The sequence below is a fragment of the Rhinatrema bivittatum genome, chromosome 1 (genome assembly GCF_901001135.1).
Source record: "Rhinatrema bivittatum chromosome 1, aRhiBiv1.1, whole genome shotgun sequence".
Taxonomy (NCBI): domain Eukaryota; kingdom Metazoa; phylum Chordata; class Amphibia; order Gymnophiona; family Rhinatrematidae; genus Rhinatrema; species Rhinatrema bivittatum.
Genome location: NC_042615.1, coordinates 580,678,039 through 580,696,062, shown reverse-complemented (window position 1 = coordinate 580,696,062; position 18,024 = coordinate 580,678,039). Strand labels below are relative to the sequence as shown.

The following is an 18,024-nucleotide window of genomic DNA, read 5'->3' as shown; positions in this document are numbered from 1 at the left end:
CTCTGTGGTGTCTGCTCCAGGGCCCCAACTCCTCCTGTCCTCAGGAAGCAGAGGACCGTTCTCTTAGATTCAGCACAGATGGAAGGTAGGACATCTTCAGTCAGCCTGCAACTCCCACATTTTTAGCACCCCAGGCACAGGCCTAGGTCAGCAGATTTTTGAGTATGGACCTCTGTGATAACGTTTACTGGTCCAACGTAAGATTAACCAAAAGGTGTCATAGCACATGTGGAAAATGCTTACGCTGGTCCAAGAAAAGGCATCAGGAACCTGCAAAGAATCTCGTTTTCTCCAGGTTTAATATGGCTATTGAACCTTACAGATAAGGCGAAGGGAGCTGCGAGGTTATGTCCACCAAAAAGTTTCACCTCCGTACCAATATTCACAAATTTAAATGCAGTTTGCCTCAAATGAGGATGAAATCTTTTTGCAAACCGTTCCTGGTTTTCAAACAAAGCCACAATATGCAAATTATCAACATCCATCTTGGCTGGCACTTCCAAAATTATCCTAGGGTTAATTGTGGAAGGTATTTATTTGAACATCATTTGTTTGCAGCCCTTAAAAAACTGGAAATAGTTTGATAGTCTACTTTAACTACTGAGATATCTACTATACCTGAATGTAAACCTCTTTGAAGTGTCACAAAAGGCAAAATATAAATAAATCAATAATTTAAAAAAAAGTATTCCATCATACAAGCAAAAGAATATTTTAAAATGAAACTGGAATATGAAAATGTGCAAAACTGCAAATATCGTAAAATGAACAGAATTCACACCGGTTGATACAAACTTACATTATTTGATAACACAGCTGGTTAAACAAAACTGGACAGAGACCTAAACATAATAACTGCACAGTACAATAGTGCATGTTATGTAGAATGCATTCCCAATATAACCTTGATAATTTTATGCACACCCTCTCAGTATAACGTAATAAAAGTCAAGAGAAAAACTCAGCACAAGCAAATTAATGTTGTGAACCTCAAGTTATTTTCTCTGAGCTCTAGTTGGTGACTTGGGAAGTAAGTGCTTTGGAAAAACTTAGTATAGCAGGGGTGCAGGTCCCGGTGCCTGTTCATTTACTGGTGAAATTCTGGAAGACGTCAGATGCCTCCAGCCAGGTTCGGAAGCAAGCCAGCCCTCGGTCTCGAATCTGCTTTCTTCCTTTGTCAGTAATGACTTCTCCATTTTGTTTCACTATCACCAGTTTGGGAACAGCTGTTATGTTGTACTTCTTGCGCAAATCACTGGAGAGATGGGGAGGAGGAAAGCAAGAAAATGAATGGAAACACTTAGAGAAAGAGAAAAAAAAGCCTTCAGGTCTCGTATCGCAACACTATGTATTTCATTAATGCAGCAGCTTATATCTTAGCTCAGAGCCTTACCCAGTACAGTACTGCATATTCAAACTATGCAAAGACAAAAAACAAAGTTTTAATGGGAAAACACTTGGATTACGTATTTAAAACAGTAGTGCCTCCTACAGATGCACTCAAAAATTTGTTACAATGCAATTTCTTCATTCAACATCATGCAAAAAGTAGTAGCTTTATGTATTTCTTTCCACTATATGTTTATAGTGCAGAGTTCTAGCAGCTACATTGATATTTCTTTTAAAGATCAATTCCAACCTTGTATTTCAGTCATAATTTTGAGAGCGGACTTACCTGCAGAAGTGTGCGTTTACACCTGCATTGGAGCAGGTGGAAATGTTGACCCATACATTGCATTTTAGAAAGTACAAGCACAAATGATTTCTATGCCCTCTCTCCGTCCCCAGGGACACCTTTTTCAAATACATGTAAATGTATGTGTGAAATTGTTTTATTTTTTTAATTATCAATTTTCAAAATATAATAAAGCATAAACACTCTGCCAGTAGAAACAAAGGATTAATTACAAAAGTAATAGCAATATAACTAAGATACAATAATATGCAATCTCCATATTCAAAATTACAGCGTAAGGAGAGAGACAAGTCACAGGGAGTATTTTAGGAAATATGCTCTTGAAAATTCACTCCTTAAAGTCTGACTTACAGAGATAGGAAGAGCCATTACAGAGCAAGTATGGAGCAAGCCCACTACAGAGGGAAAATTGTAATAAAATTAACTTTGAAGTGCAATTCAAACATAAGTTCGATAGATTTTGTAGCATGTCCCATCCCTTGGTGATACACAATGACAAGAGTCTGGTAGAATAGGAAGCAGATGATGCAAAAGGAAAGTTCCCAAGGTACACTGCTGTAGTCACATGTTAGTAAGAAAATCTTTTTTCAAGTTAGAGATTGACCTGTTTGTCTTACATAGACAGCAGAGGGACATTGCTGGCACGAGATGGCATATAGTATAGAGTCCACATATTAACTCAGGCAACAACATTACAGGCCCCATCATCAACTACAACATCTGAGGCACTCAGCAGCTCTTCTTCCAATGTAATATTTGCCATCACCTGCCAGCAATGTCCCTCCTGTCTACGTAGGACAAACAGGTCAATCCCTAAGGAAAAGAATAAATGGATATAAATCTGACATTAGAAATGGCGACATTCAGACACCAGTAGGAGAACATTTCAACCTTCCAGGACATTCTCTCTCTGACCTTGAAGTTTATTTATTTATTTAGATGTTTTATATATCGTTGTTCCATATAATGATCACAACGGTTTACAAAGTGACATTCATAGCCAGGCTCAACATATAAAAACGGGTTACAGAGGTAGCATTCATCAACAGGCATCACATGAATTTTTCGATATATATTAGCTAAAGATCTAGGGCATAGGGCATGGAGAAAAGAACATTTAATAACAGATTTCACATTTTAAACAAATGCGTTGTGTTGAAATTCTTTCATTCCCTCTTTAAATTACTCTTCATTCTTCAATTTATTTCTAGTCCTTATTATTGTATTTCTCTGCATTCTGATGTTTTTAAGCTAGTTTATAAGTATTTTTGAATAGCCGTGTTTTTAGCTCACTTTTAAATCTTTAGCTCACCATAGTACTTTAGTTGCCAATCCTATAAAAGAACTTCAAAGGAACAATCCAGCATGAAAGGGCTGAACTGGAACTCATCAAAAAATTAACACCATCACCTTAGGTCTGAACAGAGACAATGGCTTCACAGCACACTACAACTATCTGTCTATGAACGTACCTATTCTCAGATCATTCTGTCTTTTCACACTTCCCTCAGTTGCAGGAGTCTGGACTATAATGCTATTATCCCCTTGTTTCCACACCCTGCCTGCCCATTCAATGCCTTCTCTTTGTTCTGTATCCTCCCCATCTCCATATATGTTACCCACCTCATGAACTTCACTTCATGCATCTGACCAAGTAGACACTGTGCTCGAATGCCTCAATAAATTGGTTAGTCTATAAGGTGCCACCCGCCTCATGTAATTGTTTCTCTTAGAAAGAGATACTTGAAGAGCCCTAAAAAATGAGGGCACAGATTTGTTAAATTCATGAAACCTCCCAATGGAAAATGGGGGGGGGGGGGGGGGGGTGTGACATAGGAGAGGAAGAGGCTCTAGTGGGACAGTCAACAAAGCCCATCTCACTGGCAACCAAAAGGAAATGAGAGAGGGTCAGTGGGCCTCCAACAGACCCCATCCCACTGGCTGCTGAAGAAAAAAAGCGAGAGAGACTACTCAGCTGCTGGTAGAGCCCATCCCAACAGCAGCCAAAAGAAAGATGTTAGACAGAAAACATTGATAAGGCAGGTATAATTCTCACACAGGTCACCTTTGGCAACTGCAGAGGTGGTGAGCAACCCTTCTGAAGCCCTAGAATGGGGGAAGGTCCACCAGAGCTCACCAGCTGGGGATCACAAATTTCTGGGAGGCCCAAGGGAAAACTTACACAAATAAAGTCAACATCTCAGTATGTAGTTCCAAAGAAATTCACAAGTCACAACCCAATTGTCAGGATGTGGTCCAAGATAAATGGGAAAAAATCTTGAAGCAGGTAGAAATAGGAATCAGATACAAGTGTAGTACAGTTCAATACCCAAAACAGCAGAATTCCCATCAGTTGTTTCTTCATAGCCTTAGTCTTTGACCCCAAGGTTTTTGGAGTTGTTACAACTTCACCTGCTATGCAGTCTCATCGTACCTTGACTAAGACGCCTCCCCACCAGCAGGGGTCTCCTCAGAGCTCCATTCCGTGCCTTCCAAATCAGCCCCTCACAGCGCATCCAACCCAGCCTGTTGCCCCTTCTTCTTAGTATGCGGTATTTAAGCAAATAGAAAAAAAAAATATGGTCAACAGAGGAGGGCTGTCAGTAGTGTCTTAACGAACTGCCGACATCTTGCCAAAGGCCCCTGCTTTCTGGACAGGCATTAAGTGTAGAGGAAAAATTGCTCTGCTCTTCCCATATTTCTTTAGATGTGACTCTCCTAATCCAAGCTGGTGGAAATGTTCCTGTATCCCAAGTTATCTGGCCCCAGACAGAGGATGACCCATCTGTACTCCCACCAAACCAGCTCACACTGCAGTATTGGGAAACCCAGCTTGCCCAAGCAATGTAAAAGGCATTCCAGATAATCTCTCTTACCATAGCCCTGTGGCGGAAAGTAATCAAACGTCTCGGAGGAAAACTAGACAACTGCCAGTGAAACTTTCTAGCACAATTGACATCCCTGCGCGCAGACTTAACCTGCCAGAGAGATCTTAAGGGCTTAACTGCAAAACCACAAGCCGGCACCCCAACCTGGGATGCTTGTCCTAGAGTCCATTCTGACCCAACTGAAAGCAACAAACAGAAGACAAAACTCAATTCCTGGAAAAGAAAAAAAAAATTCCTTTCAATCTGGCTTCCTTACTGATCTTTTTTCTTTCAGCCAGTCAATTACAGCCTCTGAATCCGCTCCAGTGCCGTATCCCTCTGACGCATCCAGAATGAGATCTGCTTCATAAACAGCTGACACAGTCCTTCAGGAAAAGAAAAACAATCAAGATAAAAACTACTCAGGCTAATTCTAATTCTGGCTCTGAAAAGATAAAACTACTTTCAAAATCAACCTAGGATAATTTAAAACTGGTAAATGTGCCAAATAACCCTGCTCTGCTAACACTGCCTTTTTCCCCTAAAACTTTAGAACAGAAGGACTTACTTAGTGCTACCTCTGAAGATCTGCTAACCACACCTTTAGCCCATAGGCAATTAATAACATTAACTCTGCATCCTAACAGGCTGATGGAATACCGTGCGCTCAGACTAGCGCACAGGTTAACCCGCAGTTGGACGTGCGTAGCGAATAGCGCTCATCACATGTACATCCCATCTGGATGGGGCTCTCAGCTATTCTCTCCTTATGTAAAAAATAAATGTGCACCCAATGCACACATTTTTGCGCTCAAAACTTAACACCAGCCCTGGAGGTAGCGTAAAGTCTCGAGGAGCTCCAAACGATAACCGAAAAGTAGAAAATACTGCTTTCTGTAGTTCCCTCGAAATTAAGTCTGGGGAACTGAAAAAAAGGAGTAACAATTTTTTTTTTTTTTTTTTAAATCTTGCCAGCGGTCAGGTTAGGAAAACAGACATTCAATTAACAAGAATCCATTTTCCTAATCTGTGGTTTCCGAACCGCGCATAGCTACTTCTCCTAGGCGTCCGATGCCATGGAGGCGCTATGGATGCACAATTTCCCCTAGCGCCTCCTTTTTAATGCAGAGGCTTGGCGTTGCTACCTGGGAGAGATGGATGGGTGCGCGTTAGGGAAGCCACGCCAATATTGCATTGGCCTGTAAGAAAATAGTCTATCAGTTTCTACCCCTGTCTGTGCTTCCCTTCAGATGAAACCAGCTTCTGAAACTGACTCCATTCTGATTGAATCACTCCAGAGGAGGCAATCGACGTCAGCCATCCAGGATGTGGAGAACACAGACCTACAGGTAGATATTCTGGGGAAACTCTTTTTGCAAATCTGCCTCACAGAAAGAATGTACCTATATATTCACCCAGGCAGAGATTTGAGCCCAGACCACCTGTTCCACTTCAGGGAAAATCCAGTACCAGAATCTCTCTCCAGAAAGAACTTGCACCCACAGGCTTGCTTCAGAAAGGGAGAGTCTCTCCAGTCTCAAATGCAAGAAAGCTCACTCTTCCAGCCATCCAGCATCATGACAGAAGCACTGTGACTCCTACTATCCAGATGTCCTGGGAGGACTCCACTTCTTCGGTTCTCCCACAGAAAGACTTTCAGATGCTATTCCAGCCTCAAGGGTTCCCTGTGCTAAGGATCCAACTTCACACTCACCTTGTGCTAGTGGTCCAGTCTGCCCAGAAAACTGAGCTAGAGACTTTATATTCCACTCACCACATAGTGGGAGCCCAATTCCCACTCACCCTGTGCCTGTGATCTGGTATACAAGGATCCTGAGCTAATGGATTTACCTCTCAGTCACCCTCTGCCAGTGGCCCTGCTTGCCGGACACTCCGAGTCAGCAGCTCTCCTTACTCAGGCAACCTGTCCACTGCTCAAAGATGCCAGAAGGCAGCACTGTCCACTGCTGTCAGCTGCCAGAAGGAGGCACTGAACATCATTCTCAGCTGCCAAAAGGCGGTGCTGTCCACCACTCATAGGATGATCCAGTCAGCCCAGCAGAGGGCTCCAGCCCTGATCCAGCCAGTCCAGTAGAGGACTGTCACCCAGACACAGCCCGCTCAGCAGACAGCTCCTGCACAGAGCCAGTCTGCCCATCAGGAGCCACCTTTCCTGACAAACAGCTTCCCAGTCAAGCCTCGCCTTGCCTACCCAGCTATAACTCCCATGGAAAATGGGACCAAGAAGGAGGGGGGTCTTAAAAGGGGGTACTGTTATGATATAGCCTTCTACACAGCCTCATCATAACCTGACTATGATGCATCCCTGCCAACAGAGAGCTCCTTGGAGCTCTGTTCCGTGCTATCCACGTCAGCTCCTCACAGCAAATCCCACTCAGCCTGTGGTGCAGCCTCCTGGCCACCAGGAGTCCTCAGCAAACCATGTCTCCAGCCTTGCCAAGCTCCTCCTCCTTGTCTGCACCACACCCAGGCCACAGCCTTACATAATCCAGTCTTGCCAAACTCTCCTCGCTTTCGCATCAAGCTGTCCTTGGCTCCTTTCCCTAGCCACTGTTGCCTTGAAGTCTACCCAGGCCTAAGGGCCTTCTTGCTCCTTGCCTTGTGGTCTAAGAGCCTTCTTGCTCCTTTCCCTGCTTATAGTCTACCTAGGCCTTTCCCTGACCAATGGCCTATCTAGGCCTTGCTTTCCTCTTTGCCCTTTCTAGACCTCTCCTTGCCTTGCCCCTCGGTGCCTTACCTTGTCTGGCCCCCTACAGGCTTCCTGTATTCCTTGTTCCATCTTGTCTTCATCCAGTCTTTGCCTAAACTTAAGCCTCAGTTCCTGTCCTTGCCTGCATTCAAGATCCAGATCCAGCCCATACCTGTACTCTGTTTCAGTATCAGCTCCTGCCCTTGCCAACACTCACCAAAATGTACCAGTGCCACAGCCAAGCCCTGCTGGTCCCCAGATCTCAAGGGCTCAACTCATGGGGGAAGGGACTGGCTAGGTGGATGACCGGCCATAATCCTGACCTGCCATCTTGTAGCACTCACTGGATGGTGTTCCCTCGGTCCAGGCCAGCCAAGCCTCATAGCCATAACTCTCTACCTTCACTTTTGGCTTCCCCACAGGATCAAAACTCCTCCTTAGAGCTTTAGGTCCTCTGGATGGCTCTCAGTGATCTTGACCAAAAATTCCTTAGCCACACCAACACCTTACACCTAGAAGTCTGCAAGTGGCTAGAATCTATTATTTACTAGCCTCACCATCCTCTAATCTATCAAAGTGGAATCCTGAGTTAGAAACTCTTTAATTCTCCTCTACATCTTCTGCCTTTACAATCTACTTATCCTCCCCTTTGCCTCATTCTGAAGCACTATTTATATCGTCATCCATCCCATCCTTCAAAGAAAGGAAAAGAAAAAAATCTTGCATCCTGGAGAGCAATGTTTGCACACAGAACTGTGCAAACTTCACATACTTCCTTTGCAGCATCTCCAGTTCATTTCTAATGATCCTAGGCAGGGTTACACCAGCAAAACAAGAATTAGAAAATAAGCTTGCATAGGGGCAAAAACTCATAATAAAAACTTTTTCAAATACATCCAAAGCGGAAATCCTATGTAGGAGTAATTTGGACTGTTAGATGATCGAGAAGTAAAAGGGGCACTTGTGGAAAACAAGGCCATAGCGGAAATTCAGGACGGTAACTTTCAAACAGGCAGACACATATATCCCTATGTGCATCGGTACGAGCCCTGTGGCACAGCAAGTTTATAAGATATATTTATTATAAAATAGCCTAGGCATGTGTGTGTGCCCAGTTTTGGAAGTGGGAACACACAGCCGCATAAAGTTGGGCTTGAGGCATGCAAGTGGGAGAATTTTATAATAGGCGCGTGTCCACATCATGACTGGTTTCACCAGTTTGTCCACCAGTTCTCGCAATCTAGAGCTGGGGCTTCCTCCAAACCCTCATAGTTCAGTAGCCTCCCCACCCTGCCCAGTTAGCCCAGATTCCTTAAACCACTCAGGGTTGGCTAGTTTTTTGTTTGTAATTTTTTTAAACTTACACCTCCTTCACAGCAGAAGTAAAGTAATGCAGCACTGGACCTGGGCACGCGCCCAGGTGTGTAAGTACCTGCATGCACTTTTCTTGGCCCTGCCACAGAATGCCCATGCCACGCCCCTTTTTTCTCTGATGCGACATTGCGCACTTCGGCACATGCCCGCACATCCACCCACTTTATAAAACCAGCTGGACACATGCATGTGGTGGTTGCGTGCTCAACTCCCAATTTTGGCATGAGTAGCTCTTTTAAAATTCACCTCTAAATTAATTCTTTGCTTCAGTGTTTACAGAGGAGGATGTTGGGGAGATAACCATGCCAGAATCTGTAATTAATAGTGATTATTTGGATGAACTAAAACAAATCCTAGAGAACATGGAAAATGAAATATGGCAAACTGACAAAATAGAGTAGCAAATCACCAGGACCAGATAGAATTTACCCCAAAGTTCTGAAACAAAACCTCAAAAATGAAATTGCAGACCTATAACTAGTCATTTGTAACTATCATTAAAATTGTTTATTGTACTTGAAGATTGGAGGATTTCCAGTATAATGCCAAATCTTTAAAAAGTGCCTCAAGTGTGATACAGGAAACTATAGACCAGTGAGCCTGATGTCAATGCCAGGAAAAATCATAGATTTTATTTTGTCAGTTTGCCTTGTTTCATTTTCCAGGTTCTCTAGGATTTGTTTTAGTGGATCCAAATAATCACTATTAATTACAGATTCTGGCATGGTTATCTCCTCTGTAAACACTGAAGCAAAGAATTCATTTAGAGGTGAATTTTAAAAAAGAGCGCGAGTCAAAACTGGGAGATGCATGAGCTTGCATCGCTTAATTGCACCCAGCTAATTTTGTAAACCTGCCACGTGTGTGCATAAATACCGATGCACGAATATCTCACATAGGGAAAAAAAAGGGGGGCAGGGTCAAGAGAGATGCGCATATGTAATGAAGCGAATGCAGCACACTTCCAGTTCATTTCAGCACAAATTTACTTCTGCTATCGAACAGATGTTAAGTGTTAATAAAAGTATTTATAGGCACATATGAGCTGCTTGAGGAGTCTGGGTAAACCGGGAGAAGTGCAGGTTAAAGTACCAGGGGGGTCTTGATGACCTAGGGATTGATTGGGAAAACTGGTGGATGAACTCGTTAAACTGGTCATTTCCTTCATGTATGCACGTTATAAAATGTCCTCACCTTCTTCGTGCAAGTGCCGACAATTCCCTCCGGTGTGTGTAAATGCTTAAAATTAAGAGCACACATACAAGCGCTAGGCCTGTTTTATAACATGTGCACATACTTGGGTGCAGGATATAAGATTACAGCATACGTGGTCGCACGCCCATATAAATGCTTATGTGTTAAAAAAAAACCAAAACAAGGAGGAGGTAGCAAAGTAATTGTTTACATACGGTAGCTAAAAAGCTAGCATCCCACCACAGTCTCCCATACATGAACTCACCCCTCCATATGCCTCTCAGCCATCAAAACTCATCCCAGCTTCCGATGTATTTCCACTAACACATCCCTAGCCACTCACACAACTTCCATACCCTTATGTCATCCTGACCCATCGAACCCCTCACATCAACTCACAGCACCCCAGGCCTTCACACATACACTCACCCTCCATACACTCCCATAGCCACTGAAGCACACCCATCCACACCCCATCCCAGCCACACACAATGAAGCGTACACACACACACACGCACACATGCCCCTCCCCTCTCGGACACAAGCACACAGCCCCACACCCACCTCCATCCCCACAATGCCATAGACTCAGACCCCATGCCACATACAGCCTCTACCCCACTGCAGCCACAGATACCGTCCAGTAAGGCTGCTGGCCAGCTACCAAGTCGGAATGTAGCTGTAGTTGGGGGGTCTCAGAGCATACCTTCAGTGGGGAGATGTGCGTAGGAGACATCGAAGAGAAAAGAGAAAACAGGAGACTAAATGAACACCACAACATTTAGGTTAAGACTAGCTGTTCTGCTATCAATCATCATATATTTTATATATATCTATCTATATATCTATCTATATATATAAAATATATGATATATAAAATATACTTAAGAATCACTGGATGGTGTCTGTCAGGGACTGGTGAAGTGCACATGTGTGCTCCAGCACACATGCACACCCCACCAGCCACTTACCAGCATCCGCTTATACCTCAAAACGTCTACATGTATATTCTGAGGTATGGAAATAGCCCGGAATATACACCCATACCCGATGCTCAGGGGGCAGCAGGGAGCACATATTATGCACCTGCTTCATACTGGATGCATTGGCGCGGAAACAGGCCGGGAGGCAGGCAGGAAGCCTGCAATGGTGAGACACTGCGACAGCCAGACCAGAGGGGACTTGAGAAAGTGGTAGGAGGGGAAGACAGGGATGAGCAGTGCTTGGATCAGTTTGGGTCAGGCAAAATGGAAAGAAGAGGGCTAAGTAAGCTGCAGCCAAGCTAAAGGAGGTAGAATATCTTTGGCAGAGGTGATGGGAGGGGATTTAGGGTATGATGGCTGTGGGAGGAGTAAGGAGTACTGCGGTTGGACGAGGGAGGAGTAGGAGTGTGCTGGGATCAGGCTGGGGAGAGTGGGAGTGCTGGGGTCATTCTGGGGAGGAGCAGAATGTGCTGGAGTTGGGCTGGAGAGGGGGAAGGGAGTGCTGGGGTCAGGCTGAAGACAGGGATCAAGATGTGTTGGGGACGGACTGAGGAGGGTGGAATGGAGAAAGTGAGCCGTTTCCTCTCTCCAGCTCTTCAAATATTAAAAAAAAAAAAAAAATAGTCCCTAGGGCTTCCCAGCCCATTCCATCCCTCCCACCATCCTTAAAAAATATATTTTAAGAAATGTCTGCAGGCTGCGGTTCCTTTCCTTCCCACCCTCAATCCTTCTTAAAATGAAAAAAAATTGAACCAAGTGCAGCAGGGGGTCCTCTAAGTTTCTCTGCCTTCCCTTCCTACTGTCAAGAGGCCTCGGCAGGGATTCCATCTCCTTCCCAAAAAAAGGGGTAGTGATGCTGGGGGATTCCCTCACCTCCCTCCCATACCTACAGAAAGGGAAGGCAGAAGGAAACCTAGAGGGCCCTGCTACATCCCATGCAATCTTTATATTTTAAAAAGACTGGAAGGTGGGATGGAAAGGAGCAGCAGCATGGCAGGGCCATTTATTAAAGTATATTTTTAAGGGTGATGGGAAGCCCCAAGTCTTTTTTTTTTTTTTTTTAAACATTTTAATCTTGGGAGAGAAGGGGACCATTTTGGAGTTTGTTAGATTTGTTTTTCTTTTTAAGAGGACTTAGCCAGTTAGTTCCTGATTTTCAGCACTAGCCGGCTAAGATATAGTAAGAAAAAAAACAGACGCGGTAAATTGGCTGAAAACCTAGCGGAATATTTGCCTTATAGTAACTGATTGAAATTAGTCAGTTAGCTCACCTGGTCAAGAGATGTATGAAAATTGCCCCCTTAAAAGGGATAATTTTCATCGGCCCATGCAGGGCTACGGTTCGCATGTACAAAGTAAGTGCAGACCTTAGACCGAATTTTCAAAGCACATTTGTACGCACCACCCCACTTTGAAGTGAGCATGCATGGAAGCCAGTGCAACATACGTGCACGCATTCTCACCAGCTCGTTAGCATGCAAAGGTACACAAGTATCCCCCTCCCCCCCCTGGCAATTTTCAAAACTGTGTGTTATGCGAGTCTATCTTTTTGAAAGTCTGGCCCTTAGAAGGAAACTTTAAGAAAAAGTCTGCACCAGCCAGAATAACTTTCTGGTACAGGCTCAGAAACGCTTATATTTCTTCAGAGTAACTTTTGATATATCAGGGATACTCTCTCTCTTAAGCCATACAAGAGAACTTCTATTTCCGAAGAATAATCTAAAATGCCTGTCCAATGCCAAAGCAAATGTTACTAACAAGGTAAATCTCAATATTTTCTCCCCCTGGGTGCTAGGAAGAGCTGCAAAAAGATGTAAACTATTAATTGATGTTAAATTGCCTGGTGCCCCCTCTTAGTAATCACCTAGAGCACTGCAATTTTGGGATCAGCAGAAGGAGACTTACCTGAAGCAGCAGAAACCAGCAGATCCTATTACTGCTTCAGCCACTCCCATCCCAGACAGTGTGCAGGGAACAGGAACAGAGGGGGTGGAGCACAGCAAAGCTCCCTAATCCAGCCCTTCCCCTCCTGTTCCCCAACTCACCCATCCCCTCCTGTGCAGGGAACAGAAGAGTAAAGGTGAAGATTAAGTGGACAGCAGAGCAGTAAGAGTCCAGGTTTTGTCTCCATATTTCTGGGGTTTTTTTTATTTGTGGTCACATCCTGGGTCTATGTCCCTGCTTGTGTGACCGAGGTGAGGCATTCTGCTAGCACTCAGCAGTGTGGCTTGTTCCGTTTTCCCAGTAGGAGGTGTGCTGGTACAATAGCTGCAGTGTTGTATTTTCAGAAGGGAAAGCTCTTGCTGTCTGAACTCTGGGAGATTGTGCTGCTTTGGTATGGCAGGCTTGCTGCATACTGTAGCTTCTGAATGTCTTCTTTTCTTGAAGGGATTTTGTGACTTCATAAAGTGCCTGATAATGGAAGTGAATTTATGTCACTTCCACTTGCTTGTCACTTAAAAAAAGAATTTTAAGTGACAAGCAAGGGGAAACATCCTTGGCCAGGCCAGCCAGTCATTTCAGAGATTACTTTCAGGCAATGCAATACAGATTTCTTTCGATTTACAAATATTTGTATTTCTTGAAAATTTTTACAGACTACCCTCAAAGGTGACAGACAGCACATTCATTAGGTACTGTCACATGATTCGGGAAGTTACCTGGGTAAAGTTACCCAACTAATTTCACTGGGATATTCTGCGACACGAAAGTGCTTCTGAATATACTTGGCTAAAATTATCTGGATTAAAAAAAAAAAACAACAAAAAAAAAACTAACAGGCTAAGAATGGGGCATGATCCCCCTACCCCTAACTCCCACCTGAGTTAACAAAAAAAAAAAAAAAAGCTAGGACTAATTAGGCAGTACCCCATCCTCCCATCCCTACCTGAATGAGAAAATATATCAATCACTGGCAAGCAGGTGATGTCTCTCTCTCCCTGCTTCCTTCAGAGTTCAAAATAACACCTGTGGACGAGCAGATGAGTCCCCACATTCCCAAATCGAAAAACAGTGACCACCCACCTACAAACTTCCTCCCATTCCCAAAAGTGCCAGGAACCCCTTTTGGAGGAAAAGCGTTTCCCTCCTCCAGCTGGGTTGCTGGGCAAAGGCTGAAACGGATAGAGATGGACTCATTTCCTATTCACTGCTACACCAGACCCATTGGTCCTTTCACGGACAGCTGTCAGTAAATTTAAGCCATGCCCCGGGAATGCTAAACCCTTGCCTCTTTCTCATCCGGCTACATTTTAGCCTGGTAAGATTTAGCAGGCTGAAAAAAGAAACAAAAAAAAGTAGCCATTCAGTGGGTTGGGGAATTCAAAACCCGGAGTTTTTCCAGCTAAGTCTTGAACTCAGCTGGGCAAACCCGTTTGAATATCAGCTATGGATACATATATACCCTCATACAGGAAGCAAAGTTTAATATTAAAAAGCATGATGTTCAATTATGTGTTTTTATAGGATTGCTATGTAGGGGGATGGTGGTAGCATCAACATGATGGTTGAGTTTAATTATCAAAAACTCACTGGTGGCGGAAAGTAGGGTGGCCAATTGGTCTGAAAGGTTTTTGTTTGGGTTTTTGTTTTTTTTTTTGGGGGGGGGGGGTTTGAGGGAAGGGGAGACGAGGCTTAAGGTTCCCCTAGGGTGCCTAATACCCTTGCACCAGCCCTGCAACCTTCCTTCATGGGGTAGATAGCAAGTTCTGTCAATAGGCAATGTTGGCTGGTGAGGAATTTTCAAACATTTATGCAAAATATTTTTTAAAGCTGCCACTAGGAGATATTAAGGATACAGGAAAATTAATAAATCTTAAGATATTTCCAAAATTTCCAATTCCTGTCAAATAGCCATATTGTCCTCAATAAGAACAAGATTTGCTCACTGTAGGCGTGGGCCACGACTTTGGCCTCAACGTATTCTAAATGCCTCTGGGTCCTGAACTGGAGTAGAATCCCTTGAGAAAACAGACAAAATGTATTCAAGCAAGGGTCACAGAGGCTTCAGTCATGGAGGACACCAGCCAAAATTCTTCTGAAGGAATGACTCAGCGGAAGTACAGACACTGGGGAAGGCATTTCTGAAATCACACCTGAAAAAGGAGCTTCTTGAGGAGATGATGATTAACCTGGGCCTGGGGACTCTTATCAAGTCTGCCTCCCTTCTGGGCTCCTTTATTCCTGGCTTAGATCCCACTGCTCCCAATGTCTCCAAATATTAACTGTTTACAGGTTCAAATTCTACCACGGTGGCCCCGGGGCTCACTTCCTGAACCGCTGTCATCTCTCCCATATCAACAATAACCTCTCCCATATCAACAATAACCTCTCCCACTGTTTTGGGATCCCTCAGCAGAAAGAGATCCCGCACTGGAGAGAAAGCATTTAGGGATGTGAACTGATTTTCTTTTATGTTGTTTTTGTTTCGGGTCGTTATCTGTTAGATTTCCTTTTTAAAATGGCTCGGGAGGTATTTATTTCGTGTTTTCCTACTTTCGCAGTTAGTGCATACTAACTGGACTTAGTGCGCATTAACTGAAAATGTTACCAATCAGTTAAAAAGTGTCAATTTGGGAGGAATTTGTTAGCTGGAGGTAGGGTTTTGCATTCCATTGGCTGCCTCCTTAGTTACCGGTACTTGTTTATGTTCCTATAATTGCAAGGTGGTTGTTTGTAGGGGTAACAAGTGTAAACAAACAGGTGATGTAATTTTATAGCATCAAGTTCTAGTCAGCAAATACATGTAACGCAAATGTATATTTAGAATTCACAAAATCCTTTTGTATTTTTGGAAAGGCGCCCTGGTATTTTGGGAACTGCATACTTTGAATTCCCCTGGTGTGAGCCTTGTGTGTTTGGATGGGTTGGGGGGGGGGGTGACTGGTAAGAGGGAAAGTGGCTTGGGTGAATGTATGGGGTGACAGGTGGGAGAGAGTCTGGTTGGGGTGGTGACTGGAGAGAGAGAGAGGCAGCCTGGTGTGTTTTGGAGGTAACCTATCACCCCATAGAATTACCCCAGTCACCCCCCCACCCCCCACACACACAAAACAGGCTGCCTGTCTTTCCCACATGTCACTCCATACAGTCACCCCAGTCATTTCCCTTTTCACTATTCCCACCCCATACACAACAGGCTGCCTCTCTCTCACCAGTCACTACCCCAAGAAGTCTCTCCCTCACCTGTCACCCCCCATACAGTCACCCCAATTACTCCCCCTCTTGCTAGTCACCCCCACATACCAGGCTGAATCTCTTTCAACAGTCACCATCTCAACAGCTTCTCTCCCCCACCTGACACACCATACAGTCACCCCAGCCACTCTCCCTCTCACCAGTCACACCCCACACATCAAGCTGCCTCACTCTCACCAGTCACCACCCCAACCAATCTCTCTCCTATCAGTCACCCCATAGTCCCTCCAGTCACTTCCCCTCTCACCAGTTACCATCCCTCCCCACCCAAACACATAGACAGGCATCAAGGGAATTAAAAGTATGCATGTACCAAAATGACAGGGCCCCTTTCTTAAAATACAAAGGGATTGACAAATTCAAAATATGCATTTACAATACATGCTTTTGCATTTGCTGACTAGAAATTTGATGGTATTAAATATTTATTATATTAATTGTTTCCTTATGTTTGTTACCAGGCACTGGCCATCCCCCCACAAATACCACCTTGGCAACACAAACAATAACTATGGAAATGCATAACCATAACTCTAGCTAACAAACGCCTCCACCAATTGACACTTTTTAAGTGATTGCTAACATTCTCAGTTAGTGCGCACTAACATGAAATACTAATTTTTATGAAATTTCGTCTTTTTTTTTTTTTTCTCATGTCATGGCACTTCCGAAAAGAGGTGAAATAGATAATGGCAATGAAATTGTCTATTTCATTTAAAACGAATGCACTTTTCTAGAAAGCAACAAATACCCATCCAGCCCAAAAAAACAGTGAGGTTCAGGGGAGCTCCTTTCTCTGGCACACTTTTCCCGATTCTGCAGCTGCTCTGCCCACTGAATGAAGGTATCTGACTATTAGACCAGCAACTGGAACCAGCGATTCAGAAAGGTATGTTTGAATTTTACCCTCTCCCTTCACCAAGCTGTAAAAGTCAAGATTCGGATGTACTTTAAATACCTAACCGCAGAGTTCCTGCAGGGAGTAAACGGAAAGCAAGGTTAGTTATTTACATGTTTGTTCTGGAGCATGGTGTAGATTTGATTCAGTTATATAGGGAATTGGGAAATGGTTCATGTATATAGCATGCTAGTTAAAATGAACGACTGGGATTAAATGAACGCGCGCATGAAGAAAATGCAGAAACAAGTCTGAAATAAGTGAGATAGTGGGACTGTAAAGTGGATGAGTAATGGATGAGCATTAAACTGATTAGGACGACTTCCAGTATACAGAGTTAGATCGCTGTTTGCAGATCTATTGGGAGGAAGTAAGATATTTCATAAGAAAGCCATGGGGGTGGGAAGAAATGTTTAGATAACCGATTCCTCTTACAGATCTTCTGAATGCAACTCATGGGGGAAAAATATTTGCTCCAGGGTATTCTGAGAGAAAACAAAAAGATAAAACCAGAGCTCAAACAGGATCCACAAAATTGCAACTGGAAAGGTTAGTGAGCAGACCAGATGAGGCTTCCCATCAGGCTCTATGATTCGAATAAAAGGTACTACAATGAATGATAAATGGAGAGGGAGGAGGAATCAGTTATATTTCTTTAATCTAGTTCTGCTCCACTTGTTGCCGTTGAAAATGCTGGGATATTGCCATTGATAAATATGGAACAAATTTTGCACTGAGCAAAAAGTGATAAATTTGCTACAGTGTGTTAACAAAATCCCTATAAATATATATATATTGTACTCCACAGCACTAGGGAGTCTTGTGATGCATAACATCTTCCACAAAGAGAGCAGAGCCCCTAAAGACATGTTTGTGCCAAGTAAGTTATGTTGATCTTACCCTTGCACATGGAGACCTAATTAATCCTTTGGTATATTACCTATAAGCCCTAATCATCGTGGGGCTTCTCCTATTTTAAATTCAACTGGGATGGAGATGCGATCAGTCAAACAGTACTGTAAACATGCCAAATGTTCTGGGATAGAATGAACATGAATGATTAGCTCTAGAGGGACAAAGAGACCATGATCATAGGGAGGAGACACTCT

The 18,024-nt window shown here is 43.7% G+C and overlaps 1 protein-coding gene across 3 annotated transcripts in view; it reads right to left on the bottom strand.

Annotated features, from left to right (window-relative positions):
• Window positions 1–696: 696 nt before the first annotated feature.
• Window positions 697–18,024, bottom strand: part of NXNL2 (nucleoredoxin like 2) — a 31,743-nt gene continuing 14,415 nt past the window's right edge. Inside the window, exon 2 of one of the 3 annotated variants that reach the window (XM_029618363.1) lies at window positions 697–1,255. In XM_029618363.1, the coding sequence (XP_029474223.1) occupies window positions 1,084–1,255 (172 nt within the window). In that variant the 3' untranslated portion in view covers window positions 697–1,083. The remainder of the gene's footprint in view (window positions 1,256–18,024) is intronic. The other 2 variants (XR_003858969.1, XR_003858968.1) reach the window with 2 other exon arrangements.